General features: G+C 43.1%; 1 protein-coding gene across 15 annotated transcripts in view; it reads right to left on the bottom strand.

Moving 5' to 3' along the window:
• Window positions 1–206: 206 nt before the first annotated feature.
• The window catches only part of AGO1 (argonaute RISC component 1), a 54,947-nt gene continuing 35,464 nt past the window's right edge, over window positions 207–19,689 (bottom strand). For 9 of the 15 annotated variants that reach the window (XM_084958181.1, XM_084958183.1, XM_084958179.1 and 6 more), the window contains 8 exons: window positions 17,736–17,920; window positions 11,560–11,719; window positions 11,280–11,370; window positions 10,012–10,206; window positions 7,736–7,870; window positions 7,022–7,123; window positions 6,496–6,695; window positions 207–6,255 (listed from right to left, as the gene is read on the bottom strand). In XM_084958181.1, the coding sequence (XP_084814307.1) occupies window positions 6,147–6,255; window positions 6,496–6,695; window positions 7,022–7,123; window positions 7,736–7,870; window positions 10,012–10,206; window positions 11,280–11,370; window positions 11,560–11,719; window positions 17,736–17,920 (1,177 nt within the window). In that variant the 3' untranslated portion in view covers window positions 207–6,146. 15 annotated transcript variants of the gene reach the window in all.

Below are 19,689 nucleotides of genomic sequence, written 5' to 3'. Positions count from 1 at the left end.
AAACCACAGATTTCTAAGCTCATTTCAATTCTACTCACAAATACTGGCCCCCGATATATGCTATGGCCCTGAGATGACAAAAATGAACAGAATGTAGTTTCTGCTCCTAGGAGTTCACAGGCTCTGGGGAAAACAAGTCATGAAAGTGAACAGAGCAAGCTGCTAAGTGCTACTGAGTACACTGGAACACCATCTATGACACCTGGTTAGGAACAAAATTAGGTTTGTTTATTTCATTCTTTTACAAGTTATCTCCTGAGGATAGGAGGAAGCTGGAGGTGGAGGTGGTGGTGGTAGTTGTGGTGAGCAACTTGGAAGTCCCAGTCTTAGCCTTAAGTTAGCTTTTTTCAATGCTCATTTTCAAGAAATACCGGAGAATGACTATATAAGATCCCAGAGAAGATGGGTTGGAGGATGGTAAACTAAGTAGAAAAAAATACCCCTCCTCACTGCAGCACTTTTTATGCTGTTAATCACATCTTTCTTTAATTCTATTCCATTCTCTTGACTATTCTCCCACCTCATTAAATCAATCAGAAACATACAAGATATCTACTAGCGATCTGATAGTCATTTTAGGTTCGGCTTCTTTCCCCCCATCTTATAACTTGCATTTCCTAGATTGGTACACTAGGTTTCCCTTGCTCTACTCTTTTTCTAAACCATCTTATTCACTCATATGGTTTTAACTACCATCTATATGAGTACAAATCCCATATCTATAACTGCAGTTTTGTAGTTTTCCCTGAGCACCAAAACACAAATGTTTACTGGAAATCTTAACCTTGTTATCCCATGGGAACCTCAAAACTCAGTCTATACAAGGCTAAATGTCTTTCGACAAAATTCACCACCTTCCTTCTATCATCTCCCCTTTACCCCCAATCTTGGCTAGAGTAATGTCCCAATATACTCACCTGCTCAAGCAGAGTGAGCGTCAGCCTCTACTCCTCTTCCCATTCCATTATCCACTGTGTCCTATTAATTCTATCTCCTGAGTGTCTCTCAAATCTGCCCTTTCCTATCTTCATTACTACAGTCTTATAGCCTTGTTTTAGTCCTCAAAACAAGAACTAAATGGTAGTCTAAATGGTACCAGAAAACCATTTGGCTACTCATATCCCCAACCAAACTTTTTAAGCTCCTTAAGGAAAGAGACACTGTTTTCCTCACTTTGGGACTGTGCCTTCCTATTCCCCCAAAATACTGCTGAACACAGTACTTTGCACGTTTGCTGAATGAAGAATAAATAGAGGCTGTAGTTTCAACATACTGGAATTTGTTTTACCTACTTCCCTCCTTTACAAAGTGATGGTTTGGCTCTTTAACAATCTATTATTCTAATGTAAAATCTATCAGAGATATAATTAATCCCAATAGTTTGCTTTGCTAAGAAAAAAAAAAAAAAAAAAAAAAAAGAGAGAGAGAGAGACCGCACTTTAGAAACAGAAGCCACTGTTGTCTTTATAAAACACAGAATTGTGCTGCTGCTGCTGCTGCTTGCTTCAGAAGGAACTGTACATTACAGCTGCTGGGGTAATTTTACAATGGACTAGACAAGGTACAGCTCAAAGCAGGACACAAACACAAGTCTCAAGGGGAAACAAATGCAAACAAGTACACAGCTGTGGGGCTCCAAGGACATTTCCCCATCCATGCTGGACTTGAGAGGGATAAAAATTTTAGAAACTAAAGTGAAACCCAGAGTAGTCACACATGCCCACCAGTTGGCTGCTTTAAGTACAACATGACACACCAATCAGGTTGGACTGTGCGCACAGGAGAGTCATTTCATTTTTCCTTATTGCTACTACACCAGGGGAGTCAGTGCATTCGACACATTGTCTTTACTTGCACAATCCTTGGAGGGTTTCCTATTTTCCATTTTAAAGAAGAAAATCTGCCTTCCCCACCTTATTCTGTTTTTTTGTTTTATCTTCTTTTGTTTTGAGCCCATTCTCTCCACTCCCTTTCCTGGGCTCCCAAACAGCAGCCAGAGGTTCTAAGTCAGTAGGAGTAGAGTAAGGGGAGAGCACCAACCTAGCCTCTCTCCCTGCCCAGGGAGAAGGCAAGTCCTAATAAATGGGGGGAGAGGGGAGAGAAAAACCAGAGAATCCCTTCTCCCCAGTCTGCTTAGAAGGCCAAAAAGGAAAGAGTGCCCTGCATAATCCTACCATGATCAGACATTAAGAAGGAAGGCATACCAGCTACCATCCTGGATTGGCCTAGGCTCAATCAATGTAAATAAAAATAGCTTCCCCCAATGTAGTTTCCAAAACTGCATATTAGTTTGTTTGAGATGACTTTCTACCCTGAAGGGGAAGGAACTTTCATCCTTGTTACACATGATGCCAGATCTAAAACACTGTCCACCAGCCTCGAAGCTATCCCATGGGTCAGTTAAGAAGCCAGCGTTCCCTTGGGTGCCCATCTTGTTGTCCTCATTTATAGAACTCTAGACAAGAAAAAGAAAACTATCCAAGAACATCGTTGCTTGGCCAAAGAGGAGGCTATGGAGGAGCTATTGAGTAGGTGGGAAACAGGAGCTTTTTAGGGAGGTTCCATACTTTCAGGTACCTTCTTCTTCAGCCTTGATCTAAGCCTAAGTTCCCAGCAACAACAGCCCCCGCTTATCCCCAGAGGCCAGCAGTAGCATCTCAATGCCCCAATGATTCAGGCTGGACTGGAAAAGTGATCAATGAACAGTGCTCTCCTTTCCCAGATTTTAGCCATATTCTCTCCATTCTCTTCCCATCTCTCTCCTTCTTCCCCCATGTCTATCCCTTAACCCTTTAACCCTGAATAACCAAGTAGATTGATTCTAGAACATCCTCAGAAAAGGAAGGCCCCAGGTAAATAAATGAAACCAGATCAAGAAAAAGCAATAAGAGAAACCAACTCCAAAGAATGGATAGGTATGGAAGTTGCCAGAAGCCCTTCTGATTTCATGCCAGTTGGGCAGGCCTTCTGCTATGCCTTCATGTAAGTTTGAAAGCAGTCCAGCCCAGGGAGGACATCATTGGGTTTAGGATGCAGATTCTTGGTCTTCTGCAGCCAAGGAGCTAACCCTGACCTTGCCAGCTAACAGCAGGATCACTGTAGCCATGCAGAGAATTCATCATCACATAGGCAGACAGGCAGGCAGGCCAGCAAGCAAGCTGAGTGAACATAAAAAAATAAATAAAAGGAGGTCAGGGAAAGAGAGAAGAGTATAAGGAACGCAGAAGAGTGGAAGAAAGGGAGCAAGAGACTTGTCTAAGAGGATGAGGTTGGGGTCCCCCCAGGGCTTCCTCAGAGCTTAAGAAAGAAGCACCACTTTAACCAAATCGAAAAAAGCCAAAGCTTGTTGCCAACACCATTTCTCAATCTGCATGTACCACCTTCCTCAAGGTCAAGGGTATTTTTCAAGTCTCAAAGATATTTTTTTTTTCTTTTTTAAGGATAGAAAGAATATCACAGCAAGAAGTCATATTCTTGCCCTTGCCCACGCTGTTTCTCTTGCTTTTATTTCTTACATGGCATGCACAATGCCAAAGGGCTAAAAAATGCATTTCAGGCCTCAGCTCAAAACCCAACTGGAGAGAGTGAGGCAAAGAGAGAAAAAGGAAGAACACAAACTTGTTGCTGAGAGTAGGTGACTACCACCAACTCGTAATGGACATCTGCAAATGCTGGTGAATGACTGGACTCTACAGGAATACTGCCCTGATCTCAGCCCTAAAATGCACCCAAGAAGACAACACGCTGAGCCCACTGTCCCAAGAGAGCTCCCCTCCCCAAAGGGTGACTGAACACGAAGTAGACAGTATATGAAGGCGATGGACAGGGCAGATGGAGTGTTGGCATCACTCTCTTTAGGCACTTGTGTAAGGAATGTAGGCTCTCCAGTGAGCTGCCTCCTCCCAAAGCCCTCCATTCTGTTCTTCAACTGGGCTGTGCCCATGGGGCACCCCACACTGTAGCCAGTAGGAAAGAAATAAAGGAGGAGTTACTCAAAAGTCCTGATGCCTTCACCATAATCAATGTTTGTGCTACGTTTTGTGAAGTTGCTGAACAAAGTAGCCAACCAGAACAGAACCTGGGATAGACTGTTTTGCATAGCAAATCTGGGTCTGTACAAGGGCTGCTGGGGAGGGGAAATTGTAGCTCTAACTGCATAGGCCCATATTCAGACTGGCCTTCCTCTGACTGGCCTCCAGGCCTGAGCTAGGTCTAAAGTGTCATGGCTTCATCACCAGACTGGGGCAAACCCAAGCCCAAGCTCCTCAAAAAGAGGAATTTCCACTGAAGTTGCAACTCCTTATCCCAAGCAGTGGGATAGGAAAAAATGAACAGTCAAGGAAAGAGGGAGCCTTGCTTCAAGGCCAGCAGGCACTGAGCTAGAACCCCCTACTTTTCCGGTTCTGCAAGACAGCCAAACCCCATCTCTATCCAGGGAGATGGGGGAGAAAGAAAGAAAAAAAAAAAAGCCCATGCCACCCACTCACATGCCCTAATGGGAAACCAGAAAAAATTCATTTGTGTAAACAGAAGCAATAGGGAACAGCAAAATCCCCAGTCTATCCACAGGACACGCTGAAATCTAGGATGAACCAAAGTGTCAGAGGACAGCCCAGAGGAAGGGTAGATGCACTTGCAGGAAAAGAGTGCAGGGCAGTGCAGAAGAGGGAGCCTGCAGCCAGAAAAAGATATTATCTGCACAGAGGAAGGGTGGAGCCCAAGCCCCACCTTGGGGAAATAACCACCACCTACCTAGCCAGGCCAAAGAACAGGTCAGGTCAAGAGTTCCTTCTGATGGCTCAATGTTTCTGGGATGTAAACTCACTGGGCATGGGAGGGATTTCCAGATTTTGGCAATAGACTCAAGTTGTAGTATAAAAATAATATTTAGTTTTTGCTTTTTTTCCTTACTTTAGACCTAAGGGTCATTTGTTTTAAGACACCTCAGTTAAAAAATATTGAAACATAAAGAGACTTGACCATCAGGGAAAAAACAAGCCAAGAGTTGAGAAATGCTATGAAAGTAACTCCAGACCCAGGTTACCGGAGAGGAGGACGGGACAGAAAGAAAGGAGACATAAGAGGAACGGCCAGGGGCCAGTCATCTCAGCAGCTCCGAGACTTGTCATGTCTGAAAGTGCAAATGTCAATGGATTTTAACCATTTTGAGGTTGTGATCTTTTTAAAAGCTCAATGAATATGGAAGTCAATTCCTTCAAATGAAAAACAGCTGGCGCTCTGGCTGGAGGCTTGCTGGGTTAGGGGTATTTCAGCCCCACCTGCCTCCTCTCCCACCCCCACCCCGCACCCCCCAAAAAAGGTACAAAAGGTTGCAGTTCTGCAGCATTACCGTTACAGGGAAGGCACTGGTTACCCACCAGCAGGCGGAAGGAAGACAGGGTCGTGTCACTTCAGAGCTAAGTGCCATAGTGCCTTAAGTCTTACTAGGGGCTGGATGTCTGTCAGGGAGGACGTGTATGGCGGGGTAGAAAAGGTGGCGAGAGGAATAAGGGAAAGGGGAGTGGCAGCTGGGGGAGGGGCAACCAAAACCATCAGCATTAAAAATCTTCCTACAAACTGGATTCTCAACCCATTAAAACATCTAGTATCCTAAAATATTGATCTGGAATCTGGTTTCGTTTTTCTTTTTAAACAAATCTAGACCTTTTCTGATTAAGGCTCCTAAAAAAATCCTTCCCTCCTCCCACCCACTTTCTCAAGCCCCTCACTTTCCCATCTAAAGTATCAAACCCAAACCTACCAGCTTTTGTCCGCAGGGCTGCAGAGCCGACCTTACCAAGCTGTCAGGCATGAGTCTTTAGCACTGTGAGTCACATGAAACACCTGTGTGTATGGTGGGCACCAGTGCTGCCTCTCTTGGTCCAGTGGGGTCAGGGCCAGATGTGACAAGATGAGGTGAGGGGTGGAGGGCGTGAGGTGAATATCAGAGATTTCTGGCTGGTGGTCTGGCTTACTGGCCCTCTTCCCCACCCTTTCGCCCCCTGTATAGAAGTAGAAGGTACCAAGGCCTTCTGCATTCCTCCCTACCCCACCTCCCTCCTCCCTGCTTCCTCTGGATTTGGGTGGCACAGCTCTTGGGGCTTGGAAAGCTTTCTTCTATCCAGTGAGGTAACAGCGTTCTGCCTTCAAGCGAAGTACATGGTGCGCAGAGTATCCTGGTGAACCTGCACGGCTTTGGCCAGGGCCTGGGGGTCCCGCCCATTGCTCTGCCCCGATATGTGGCTCCCCTCTCCACTGAAAAGGAAAAAGGAAAGAAGTCCTTCCTGGTGAACCGAGCCTCTACTAATCCCTTCTTCCACCCCTATGGGACCAATTCCCATTCCAGTTTAAAAGAAAACCCCAACCCAGATTTGGGCAGTTAAGACCAAGGACACCAAATTGGACATACTCCTTTCCTTCTACCCAAGGAAAGTTGAGCGGGTCTGGTACCAGAGGCTGAAGCAAAAAGGAAGTCAGCCTGATCCCAGGCCTCACCTGTCATGCTCCTTGTCCACTAGGTGGTATCTTGCCCGGAAAGCCACCAAGCGGGCATAGTAGGCAGGTGCTGGAATTGAGACGGAGCGTGTGCATCGTACATAAGTGTGGCACAGCTGGTACGTCAAGATCTGGAGCTCATCCGCTGTGAAACGGTTGTCATCCCAAAGGACATAGTAATGGGATGGTCGGCTGGTGCCCTGGGAAGATAGGAAGGTGAGGGGCCCCAGGTTGGGCAGAGGGGATGAATGATGTTAAGGAACAGGATCATATCAAGGGTATGGCTGGATTGGAAGATCCACCCATGAACAGGCAAACCCAAAGTCACCTATGTCATAAAGCATCCATCTTATGGGCAACCTGCCTAAACATTTAAAGTGCACCTCTGTTCAAGTGCATGAAAGGCTTACTAAGAGAACAATCCTTATCTGAATGCCACTCAGTGATGACTGATACATTCTAGAGGCAGTGGGAATAATCGACTAATCTTTGACCCATTGGAAACCCCAGGACATAGCCCAGCTACCTGGATGCCTGCGTGGCTGCACAGATAGAAGTCAAACTCAAATGGGTGGGTGATGTTGGTGTCCACAGTAGTCCCAGCTGGGATGTTACCACTCTTCCCAATCTGTATAGAGACAAAGACAACCAAGATCCCAAGACCTGCCTGGCCCTAACCAGGGCCCCAACTCAATTCTAATCTGACGCCACCAGAATCCCAATAGTAAAGTGAAAGTTGCTATTCCCAGAGGGTATTGGGTATTGAAATAACAGGCTTCTAAAGTTACACAGACCTGTGTTTAACTGCTGCTTTCACCATTTATTAGCTGTGTGATCTTAGCAAGTCACTTAACCTTTCTAAGGTTAAATTGGAGATAATAATAGTACCTACCTCACAGGGCTGCTGTGAGGAAGACGCCTTGTACAGTGTCTGGCACATAGGAGAAGTTCAATAAATGGCAGTTCCCTTTCCCTTCTCTGGGAGCTGGTCTATATATGGGGTCTATAGGCCAGGGAGCTAGGAGGAGGGAGATGAAGTATAAGGGAAGGAGGGGAGAAGGGGGAAACAAAGGGAAGCAAGTGGCAGAGGAAGGACCACAAGAGCTAAGGGGAAGAAAGGGGCAAGGGAGGAAGGACAGGCCAAGGACTAAATTCTCAGATTTTATTTCAAGGGCTTCTTCCTTATTAGAGAAGGGAGACAAGTCGAGGGTATGGGTGGCTTCCTCAATCCCTCACTCACTCGCTCATTCTTGTCAGCACAAAAAAGGCGGGTATGATGGCGTTTCTGCACCACAATATAAGTGATCCCAGGCTGGTAGTCCTTTTCCAGTTTGATGCAGGCATCACGAATGGCCAGCAGCTCATAGTGGAGGATCTAGGCACAGGGTGAGGAGGGAGACAAAGAGACATAGAGCTCCTCTTGAGTTTACACATCTTTCTATGGGGTTGTAATATGGCTTTTTGTTCAGACTCCCTTTATAAGCTGACACCCAACCATTAGACATGACGAGCCCTTCCTGCCAAAATTAGCCTTATACAGGCATACCCTGGAGATGTTGTGGGTTCAGTTCCAGACCACTATAAAAATTTTTTTGGTTTCTCAGTGGATATCAAAATTACATTAATATTATACTAGAGTCTATTTAAGTGTGCAGTAGCATTATGTCCAAAAAAAACTCCAATGTACATACCTTAATTAAAAATAACTTTATGGCTAAAACATGCTAACCATCACCTGAGCCTTCAGTGAATCTTAACAGTAATACCAAAGATCACTGATCACAGACCACCATAACAAATAAAATAATAATAAAAAGTTTGAAATATTCAAGAATTATCAAAATGTGACACAGAAACATGAAGTGAGCTATTGGAAAAACAGTGCTGATAGACTTGCTGGATGCAAGGCTGCCACAAACCTTCTATTTGTAAAAAATATGCAATATCGGTGAAGCATAATGAAGCGAAGCACAATAAGGTATGCCTGTAGACAGTTCACCTGACATGTTCCTATAAAACCTTAGCTTGGAGGCTTAGTATCAACAGAGAACACTACCTGGTTCCTATGCATAATGAAACCTAACATCAAGACACAGAACCAAGATTTACAGAGAAATCATAATGCCCACAGAAAGGTCAATTTCAGAATCAAGAGGAAAATGTGAGTTGCTCATGAGCTCTAAAAGCATACAGCATTGGGACCACCATAGAGGAGCAAATACACAGTTCAGAAATAGGTATAGAGGGATTAGATGAACTCAGTTCTACAAAAAAGCAGTATTATAAGAAGAGGGACTAGCTACCACAGGTGAAAAACCATAGGTAGGCAGTAGCTGCCTTGTGGCCTTGGATGTCAGATACAGGGAGTAAAAACTGTATGGCTAAAGTTAATAATATTTGGAATCAATTAGAACTAGGTTTAAACCCAAACTTTATCTACTTGTATTGCCTCAACCAAGTTACTTAACCCTTTTAAGTCTCATTTTCTCCATATCAACTATAGTTATCAATAAGCTCAGCCTCACAAAGCTGTTGTGAAGACTAAAATAAATTATTAAGAGAAAGCATTAAAAAACCTAGTATGGGCTTAATAACTGTGATTGCTTTTCTAAGTAGTTTGAATTTTAACCCCAGGCTATATGAAGTCACTAGACATTTATGAACACAGACGTATTATGATAAATTTCTCTGGTATTTTAGGAAATACTGGATAACTTTGAGGAAATTTAGCATAGTGTCAAGACCATAGACTTTGGAATCAGACTAATTTGTCTGAATCCCAGTTCCACCACTTATTACCCTGAGTGACACCGAAGAAATCATTTAACATTTTCAAGCCTCAGTTTCCTCATTTATCAAATGGAATAGTAATTATTATTATTATTTCATAGGGCTATTGTAGGCATTAAATAGAACACATACAAAATGCTTAGCACAGTTCATGGCACATAAGAGATACCCAATAAATGATAGTTATATTACTATTTATTAAATAGTAGTCAAGGAGACCACTTCAGAATAGTAGCTACACAACAGAAGGGAGAAAGGATTGGAGGAACATTGTGAAGGAAGGTCAACAGCACTGACCTTCAGCAATGTGGCCTGCAGACCAGCAGCATCACCCAGGAACTTGTCAGAACTACAAATTCTAGGGTCCTATCTTAGACTCACTGAATCAGAAACTAAGGATAGAGCCCTACAGTCTATTTTAATAAGCCCTTCAAAAGATTTTGATGGATGCCAAAGTTGAGAACCACTGGTCTGAAGAATCAGTCTTCAACATGAACTAGTAAAAAGGCACTGAGGAGGGTCTTCTACTACAAGAAAGGTCTATCGGTGATTGTACACACCATCTCTCAGTTGTCATGTCTGCTTCCAAGTCTATTCCACTTAATCTCCCTCCCTAAGTAGCAGTACCTCCCAGTACCAAAAGCTTAGAAAAGGCAGCAGTACTCTACTACTATCTGGCCCCCTGGCCTCAATGTGAAGGTTTCCTTTTCCTATTGTGGGCCCTACCTGGGGGAGCTGGCCTTCAGGAACCCCATCTCGGTAGAAGATGATGCGGGTAGGCTTGAAGCGGGTGGACTTGTAGAACTGGATGAGCAGCTCACGTACCATGTAGGATAAATCTTCAATGATCTCCTGCCGCGGTCGCTGCACCCGCACAGTAGCACAGTAACGGCTGGGGTGGGCATCCATACTACCTACGACCTGATAATCAAAGGGACAGGATCAGCTCCTAGAACCTCCACCCTCCCAGCATGTTAGATTGTGGGTTTGGGAAAAGGCTTCTTATTAAGAAAACTATGCAATCAAATGAGTGGGTTTTTCTGCATTCAATAATCCCTGGTTTCAACATCTATACTATCACAAATATGGAAATTACTTACTTTGATCTTCTTGTTCTCCTCTCAAATGGAGTTAAGAATACTACTTACTTGCAGTGCTGTTGTGGTATACAGAAGGCACCTTATACAGGGCCTATCCCATAATAGGTACTCGATAAGTCTGATTTTCCTACCCCTTGTAGAAGCATGTGAAGCTTTGGCACTACTAACTCAAAGAGTGAGCTCATCGAAACACAAGTTTTAATTCAAGTGCTAATCTACCCTAGGAACCATAGTGAAAAGGCTTCTTGAGGGTGGTGCAAACATTAATATTATTTTCTAAGGGGACAGTGGCCACAGCCCAGGATGAATGGCCACAAGGAAAGTAAAGGTAAGCAAAGTATAGGGTTACCCTGCATTTACTGAGATAGGCCCAGTCTGCCTAGAGAAACATGAGGAAAGAGAAGTAAAAAGAAGGCCTGGGCCCTTTAGCAATTCAGAAGCTCCTATGAGACAGCAAGCAAAGAAGTCAGGAGAGCAAATGGAGAGTTATCTAATCTACTAAATGGATCAGGGGTAGGGATGGGGAAGAGTAAAGGACAATCCCAACAACCAAATAACTCCCTTAAAAGGGATTCCAGAGAAGAGATATGGTAGTAGCCATATCCCAAAAGTGGGCACAGAGAGAAGGAAACTCAAACACAGAAAAGAGTGACAGAGATGAGGCCAAGTCATTGGCCACAGGCTACACTCTCACTGCTCTCTTTGAAAAGAAGACATCAAACAGAGTTAGTTTTATTAAGTTACCAAAGGAGTGGTTAATGGAAATGATGAGCTGAAATACAAAGATCTTGTGAAGGCTCAAGTGCCAGAGCTGAGGGAAGGAAATCATGTGTAGTCCTGGGGGCTCAGAGCAAAGAGGAGAAGCTTATGAGGAAGTTGAAAAGTATCACTCACTGCTGTGATAGAAGGCTTTTTCCCGTCCCCTGCCGGGGGGTGTGTAACATCCGCTCCCAGGAATATCACTGGTTGTTGAAAGACGGCAGAACTAAACAAGAAAGAGAAAATGAATGGTGAGGAGTTGGGTCTTCTCTTCCTGGCACCATTTAGCACCCACACCGGTTCTCTCTCCCTTGTGTCTGATTCACTGTGCCTAGACAGGGTCCTATCTTTTCATCAATCCCCCAGTATGAGACCTTGCTTATTAACAAGGGCAAGTGGGCTATGGAGTTCATACCGCTGGTGTGGGACTAGGATGTTGTTGATGCCACCAAGTTTGACATTGATCTTCAGGCAGAGGTTGGACAGAGTCTGAGGTGAGGTCTTCACCACATTCTTCACTTGCACACACTGTGTAGCCATTCCCAAGAGTGTATCTCCAACACGTTTCACTTCAGCTATAAGCAGGGAGAGAACTGATGAGTGCATTCAACAAATATTTACTGAATGCCTACTAGATGCCTGCAAGTTTATGGGATGCAAGAGAACACAATGCAACCGCAAACACATAGGGTCCCTACTCTTACAGTGGTTACTACCTGGTGATTACTCTTAAAAACCATGAAAAGTACAACAGTGATGAATGCTACAACAGAAAGCTTCATGCAGCTATGAGAGCATTTATGTTGGGTAATCACTTAGCTAGGAAAAGATTCTTGAGCAAGTAATGACTGACCTGAAATCTAAAGACAGAAAAGAATTTAGAAGGAAGGGAGAGTATGGAAGAGAGCATTCCAGGCAGAGGGTACAGAATGCAAAGATGCACTGTGGTAGGACATAGCAACATGTGTTTGAGAAACTGAAAGGCCAAAGTAACTACAAAGGAGAGTAAAGGAACCACCATGTAAGAGAAAGAATGCGGTCATTAAAATGTGATCTACAGAAGGAATGCGGGTAGCTTATATTAAGAAGGCAGTCATCAGGATGAAGAAAAACAGATTCAAGAGATATTTAAGGGACCTGGAAACCATATATGTGAGTAAGGGAAAGCAGTTTTTATGCATAACTTCTGAGTTTCTAGATTTTTGTAATAGAACAGATAGATCATACGTTCTTTCTGAGACATTTTGAGTTTGAAGGTTTGTTTTGTTTTGTTGGCGTTTTAGGGCTGCACCCACAGCATATGGAAGTGCCCTGGCCAGGAGTTGAATCAGCACTATAGCTGCTGGCCTACACCACAGCCACAGCAACAAAGGATCCAAGCTGCATCTGTGACCTACACCACAGCTCACAGCAATGCCAGATCTTTAACCCACTGAGAGAGGCCAGGGATCAAATCCGTGTGCGCATGGATGCTAGTCAGGTTCGTTACCGCTGAGCCATGACAGGAACTCCCTGAAGTGTTTTTAGGTTATCCCATTGAGGATATCAATCAGGCAACTGCATATAGTAATTGAAAATTCAAGAGTAGTCTGAAATGGAGATGCAAATTTATGAGATATCTAGGTACAGGTAGTAATTGAAGACATGGTCTTGAGATCATCAAGGAAGAGAACAGAATGAAAGGAGAAGAAAGCTTAGATCTGGATCTTGAGGAACTCACAATAATTGTACAACAGGAAGAAGATGAGTCTGCAAAGGACAAAAATCCAGAAAACTAAGGAGAAAATCAAGACAGTGTTATATCATGAATGCCAAGGCAAGGAACAGTGTTTCAAGGAGGAGAAATTATTCAACCAAGTCAAATGCTTCTAAGAGATAGATGAAGACCAGAATTCTGGATTTAGTGACAGCAAACAAAAATTAATATATAGAGGCAAAAACTATTTTGGTGATATAAAGTACCAAGGAGGAGACAAATGTAGGATCAATGAAGGGTTTAATGTGTTCTCCATGGGAGAGACTTGAGCATGTTTAAGAAGATGAAGGGGTCGTTACTACTTCCAAGAAATATAGTTAATAGTAAATCAGTGTTTCTACAGAGAACATTGAGGAGAGCCAAATAAAATACAGAAATCATCTTTCTGAAGGCAGCAGTGAGGTGCTAAGACAACAAGAACTAGAACAGCTAACACTAGAGAGACGGAAAGAATCTCACATAGGTGAGCCAGCTGCTGTAGCTGTTTTTGCCCTGAATATATTTGCTGATTCTAGGTGTGGGCAAGAGGCTGAGATTCTAGGCTTTGCACCAACAGAAGAACCACTGCCAGGGGACGGAGAAAGCAACAGAGTTTCTTGCAAAGACAGATTAGTTCTAAATGCGAAAGATTAAAAAAAAAAATTTACTTCATGGCCCAGTGGTAAAGAACTTGACTAGCATCCATGAGGATGTGGGTTTGATCCCAGGCCTCACTCAGTAGGTTAAGGATCCAGCACTGCCATGAGCTGTGGTGGAGGTCACAGATGCAGCTCAGATCCACATTGCTGTGGCTATGGTGTAGGCCAGTAGCTACAGCTCTGATTTGATCCCTAGCCTGGGAACTTCCATATGCCGCGGGCGTGGCCATAAAAAGATCAATTAATTAATTAATACTTTTTAAAGAAAACACAGTAGGTCTCTTGTGGTGCAGTTGGTTAAGGAACTGCCATTTGCCACATCAGCAGCCTGGGTCACTGCTGTGGTACAGGTTTGATCCTTGGCCTGGGAACTTCCCCATGCTATGGCACTACAACAAAAAAAAAAAGAGGAGTTCCCGTTGTGGCGCAGTGGTTAATGAATCCGACTATGAACCATGAGGTTGCGGGTTCGATCCCTGCCCTTGCTCAGCGGGTTAACAATCTGGCGTTGCCGTGAGCTGTGGTGTAGGTCACAGACGCGGCTCAGATCCTGCGTTGCTGTGGCTCTGGCGTAGGCTGGCAGCCACAGCTCCAATTCAACCCCTAGCCTAGGAACCTCCATATGCCGCGGGAGTGGCCCAAGAAATGGCAAAAAAGACAAAAAAAAAAAAAAAGAAAAGAAAAGAAAACACAGACTAGTATCTTCATTACCTTGGGGTTTCTTAAACAGGACTCAGAAAGTACTAGCCACAAGGGAAAAATATTGAAAAATCAGACTACATTAAAATTGTAAATTTCTGTTTAACAAAAGAACTCATTAAGAAAGTAAAAAGGCAGGCCAAAGAACAGAGAAGATATGTGTAATACATATACATATTAAATAAAGGCATTATAAAGAACATCTACAGATTAGTAAGAAAAAGGCAGTGAAGTCAATTTAAAAAAAGACTTGGGCAGAGTTCCTGTAGTGGCGCAGCAGAAACAAATCTGACTAGGAACCATGAGGTTGAGGGTTTGATCCCTGGCCTCACTTAGTGGGTTAAGGATCTGGCACTGCCGTGAGCTATGGTGTAGGCCGCAGACACGGTTCAGATCTGGCATTGCTGTGGCTGTAGCATAAGCCAGTTGCAACAGCTCCAATTAGCCCCTTAGCTTGGGAACCTCCCTATGCTGCGGGTGAGGCCCTAAAAAGACAAAAGAGAGAGAAAAAAAAAAAAAAAAAAGACTTGGGCAGGTAATTTACAAAAGAAGCTAGTGAAAGAGCTATAGAAATACAAAAAGATATTCAACTTTATCAATCATCAGATAAATCAAATTGAAAGCACAATATCACAAAACACCCATAAGAATGGCTAAAATGAAAGTAATAATACCAAGTTTGGTAAGGTTGTAAAGTAACTAGAACTCTCATGTGCTGCTGTTGCAAGAATATATTTGTACACTTAAAATCTCTCCTAGTTACACACCCAATAGAAATAAGCATAGGAGTTCCCTTTGTGGCGCAGTGGTTAACGAATCCGACTAGGAACTATGAGGTTGCGGGTTCAATCCCTGGCCTTGCTCAGTGGGTTAAGGACCTGGCATTGCCGTGAGCTGTGGTGAAGGCTGCAGATGCAGCTCGGATCTGGCATTGCTGTGGCTGTGGCTTAGGCCGGTGGCTACAGCTCTGATTAGACCCCTACCCTGGGAACCTCCATATGCCGCGGGAGTGGCCCTAGAAAAGGCAAAAAGACAAAAAAAAAAAAAAAAAGCATATATGTTCAAAAGACATGTTAAAGATTGTTCACTGAAGCATTATTTATAATAGTAAAAACTGGAAACAATCCAAAAGTTATTAACCATAGAATGGATAAATACATGTAAGTTGTATTATAACCATGTGATGGAAAAACATTTATAACATGGATAAATCTCAGAAAGAATGTTGAGTGAAAGAAGCCAAATACAAAAAGTATACAATATATGATTCCATTTATATAAATTCAAAGACAGTAAAAACCAATCTATGGTGTTAGAAGTCAGAATAATAGTGGTTACCACCGAAAGGGAGTTGTAGTGATCGGTGGCCTGGGATTGTGGTGATGCTCTACTATCAGAACTAGGTACTGGGTATCCTGCAGTGACGTTTTGTGAGAATTTACTGAACTGAACATTTAAGATCTCTATACGTAAATTAAACTTTTTTTAAAAAGTTTACATTAAAAAAAGACAACAGAATCAATATACTAGAGAGGAAGGAGTTAAAAATACTAAGGACAAGATGATGTATGGTACTAGATTAGAACTGGACAAATGTGACACTGCCCTTCTATACCCTCAGGGCAATCACAATGCAAGTGGACCTTCGATTCCCTGGTCCAGATGCCAACACAGAAAATTAAAAAGAAGGGCTTGCTGGTAGATAGAGAAGACAAGCCACTAAAGAAATGGTTCACCAAAATGCTTTAGAAGAGCAGAGACTACATCTGTTTTACTCACCAATGTATTCAGGATCTAGCACAGTGTTTCTTTTCACACTTAGGTGATCAATAAACTCTTACAGAAATAAAGAAGAGAGGTTAAAGGGAGAGATGGGAACTGCAGAGGGGTCAAGGGCTGAATCAAGATTTTAATTATACATGGGCATTCCCATTGTGGCTCAGTGGTAATGAACACAACCAGTAACCATGAGAATGTGGGTTCAATCCCTGGCCTCGCTCAGTGGGTTAAGTATCTGGCATTGCCGTGAGCTGTGATGTAGGTTGCAGACATGGCTCAGATCCTGTGTTGCTTTGGCACAGGTTGGCAGCTGCAGCTCCAATGGGACCCCTAGACCCCTGGCCTAGGAATTTCCATGTGCTGCAGGTGAGGCCCTATAAAGCAAAAAAAGAAGAAAGAAAGAAAGAGAGAGAGAGAGAGAGAGAGAGAGAGAAAGAAAGAAAGAAAGAAAGAAAGAAAGAAAGAAAAGAAAAGAAAAAAAAACCTCAAATAAATGATCTAATGTAAAAAGATTTTAATTATACACAATAACATAGAATAACAATAGTTGATGACTAAAACAACTGAAATGGATGAGGATTTCACTAAAATGAAAGACAGAAAGAGAGAGCAGAGTACAGAAATCTGGAAAATGCCAAGCATTCCAATAATGACTAAAACAATTAAGGAGAGACAGGAAAAAATATTAAGAAGTCAAGAGGCGAACTGAGAAAGGTCGTTAGTGACTTTCTGCTGAGAAGGTTTAAAGGAATGGCTGAGGTAAGAGATGAAAAAAGCTAAGGAATAAGGAATTCCACTAAGGAATAAATGGCTGGTAAGGAAGTGAAGGCAAAAAATGTAGAGAACTAATTTTTACAAGTTCGATAAAGGAAAACAGGAAAAAAAGCTAAAAGAGATGGCATGGTTGTGGTAATGTGCTCTAGGATGGGGAATCTGAAGTGGTCTAAGGGTCCCAAAGGAAGGATGGAACAGAAACAAGAGCACAAATGGGTTGAATTAAGTAAGAAAGGGATATCTTGTCCTGTGAAGCAGAAGTGGAGATGGAGAAAAAGGTGAGAGAAAAGCACTGGGTCAGAGATGTATACAGTCATACCCATTTTTAGCTGCCCCACAGCACAGGGAGCTCCCAGGCCAAGGGATCAGATCCAAGCTGCATTCTTGACCCAAGCCGAAACTGAGACAACGCTGGATCCCCAACCTACTGTGCCAAACTGGGGATCAAACCCACGTCCCAGCACTCCCAAGACACCACCAATCCCGTTGTGCCACAGTGGGAGCTCCATCATTCCCATTCTTAAAAGAGGAAGAAAAAGAAAACCTCTCCCAAAGTCTAAGTCATTCCCACCAATGGAATACCAACAAGAACACCACAAATTCTGCTTGGGTGTGCTGCGCTATATCCTGATAGACAATGCACTCCTAAGGAGAGGAAGCCAGACTGAACCATCTCTCTATCTGGCTCAGCTTAGCCTGGCATAAACACCAGCACACAGAGGCTCCCAGTACATGTTACTGGGAGGAAGTGTGAGCAGGTAAGCAGGACCAGAGATGACTAAATGCCTCATACAGGCTGATATTTCTCCTATAAGAAGAGCAATGACACTAAGGAACACCGCTAGCTAAAGCCAAGAATCCACACTGAGTCATCCATAGGATCTTCCAGGGAGGAACCCTGAGATGAGTCCTATCATTGTAATTACTGTCCCAAGAGAACCGTACCATACACTGGCGTCTTCCCTGGCAGGATGACGATAATGAGCTGCAGCCCTGAGTAGGTATTCTTGAGATGCCGGAACATGGGCTCCACGCTGTCTGCCCCCTGCGCATATTTGCAAAAGCAAGGCTGGCCCTGGATAGGCATCCCTGCATCCTTGGAAATCTTCCGCAGCTGGTCCGTGAAGTTCCTGCAGCACAAGTACGGTCATGACAGGAAGCAGTAAGTTCCACTTAAATACCCCTGACCAAATGCCTCCGTTTTAGGTGTTGAGCATAATGACAGGTACTGACAGATTCTAAGATGAGTGAGACATCATCATATCCAGTAAAAAAACACATTTATAGTTGGGTAGGATAAGAAAGAGCTTGCTAAATATTCAGTGGTATAAGTAGAGAGCTGAGGGAGCCCAGAGAAGGGACCTGTGGGAACGAATTCTCGGTTCTCCACCTTGTCCCCCTCAAGCAGGCAGTTCTGTGCTCTAAGTCTGTAACAATAGGAAGATGCCCAAGAGGAAGCCCTCTGTGCTCAAATTAAAATAAATGTTTCCAACAATGATCAGAGCACAGGAGATGCTCAGTAAAAATGAGATGCTCCTCCCCTACTGGTTCTTTGAAGCCTGAGAGCAAATAATTAAACAAGCTTCTTTCTTTTGGCTTTAGAGCTTTACCCTAGGAAAGAAAGACAAAGTTGGAATAGAGGATACACATGCAGTACATTAAAAAAAAAAAATCAGGCTAGGAGTTCCTGTCATGGCGCAGTGGTTAATGAATCTGACTAGAAACCATGAGGTTGTGGGTTTGATCCCTGGCCTTGCTCAGAAGGTTAAGGATCGGGCATTGCCGTGAACTCTGGTGTAGGTTGCATATGCGGCTCAGATCCCAAGTTGCTGTGGCTCTGGTGTAGGCTGGCGGCTATAGCTCCGATTCGACCCCTAGTCTGGGAACCTCCATATGCTGTGGAGCGGACCTAGAAAAGGCAAAAAGACAAAAAAAAAAAAAAAAAAAAAAATCAAGCTACATAAATAAAATGACAGACTGAAAAGGACAACAGGAAATCAATTTGTGAAAATCTTGCACTTAGATTAAAAGTAACAAAGTATGAATAGAGAATAAAAGCAATTGTTTGGAGGATGTCATTATATAGCATATAAATCAGTATAATAGATTCAAAAGCCTACGCAATGAAAAAACACGTTTTATCACTTATTTAATAAAAAAAACAAATAAATACAATACTGTTGTATAAAATTTCAAATCACTTATATACATATAAGTATAGAAAATATATAAATTGATAGGAAGGTTATAATAATTCATGATAGTGGCTGCATCAGCAAGGAGGAACAGGGAGTTCCCTTGTGGCACAGTGGGTTAAGGATCTGGCATTGTCACTGCAGCGGCTTGGGTCACAGATATGGCATGGGTTCAATCATTTTCATATGTTATGGGCACAGCCAAAAAAAAAGATGGGAGGTACAGGACTAGGATGGAAAATATAAAGGAATTCAAATTTTTCTGTAATATTTTATCTACTTTTTTAAAAAAGGTAAAATAGAGGAGCTCCCATCGTGGCTCAGCAGTAATGAACCCAACTAGTATCCATGAGGATACAAGTTCAACCCCTGGCCTTGTTCAGTAGGTTGGGGATCCAGCGTTGCCAAGAGCTGTGGTGTATGTCACAGACACAGCCTGGATCCTGTGTTGCTGCAGCTATGGCTCCAATGTGACCCCTAGACTGGGAACTTCCATATGCTGTGGGTGTGGCCCTAAAAAGACAAAAAAAAAAAAAAAAAGATAAAATAAATATGACAATATTTTGGATGATGGACACACAGATCATGGATGTTTGCCGTATTAGTCTATATTTTTAAAATTTTTTTCAAAGTAAATGTTAAAATAAAATATACAACCTACTACTTCATGTAAAGAAGAGCCAGAACTCTGATGGACTACTAAC

Source organism: Sus scrofa, chromosome 6, assembly GCF_054392235.1.
Source record: "Sus scrofa isolate SSC_HxYL_T2T_F1_AM1 chromosome 6, Sscrofa_HxYL_maternal_Yorkshire_Landrace_v2.0, whole genome shotgun sequence".
Classification (NCBI taxonomy): domain Eukaryota; kingdom Metazoa; phylum Chordata; class Mammalia; order Artiodactyla; family Suidae; genus Sus; species Sus scrofa.
This window is presented reverse-complemented; position numbering and strand designations above follow the sequence as displayed.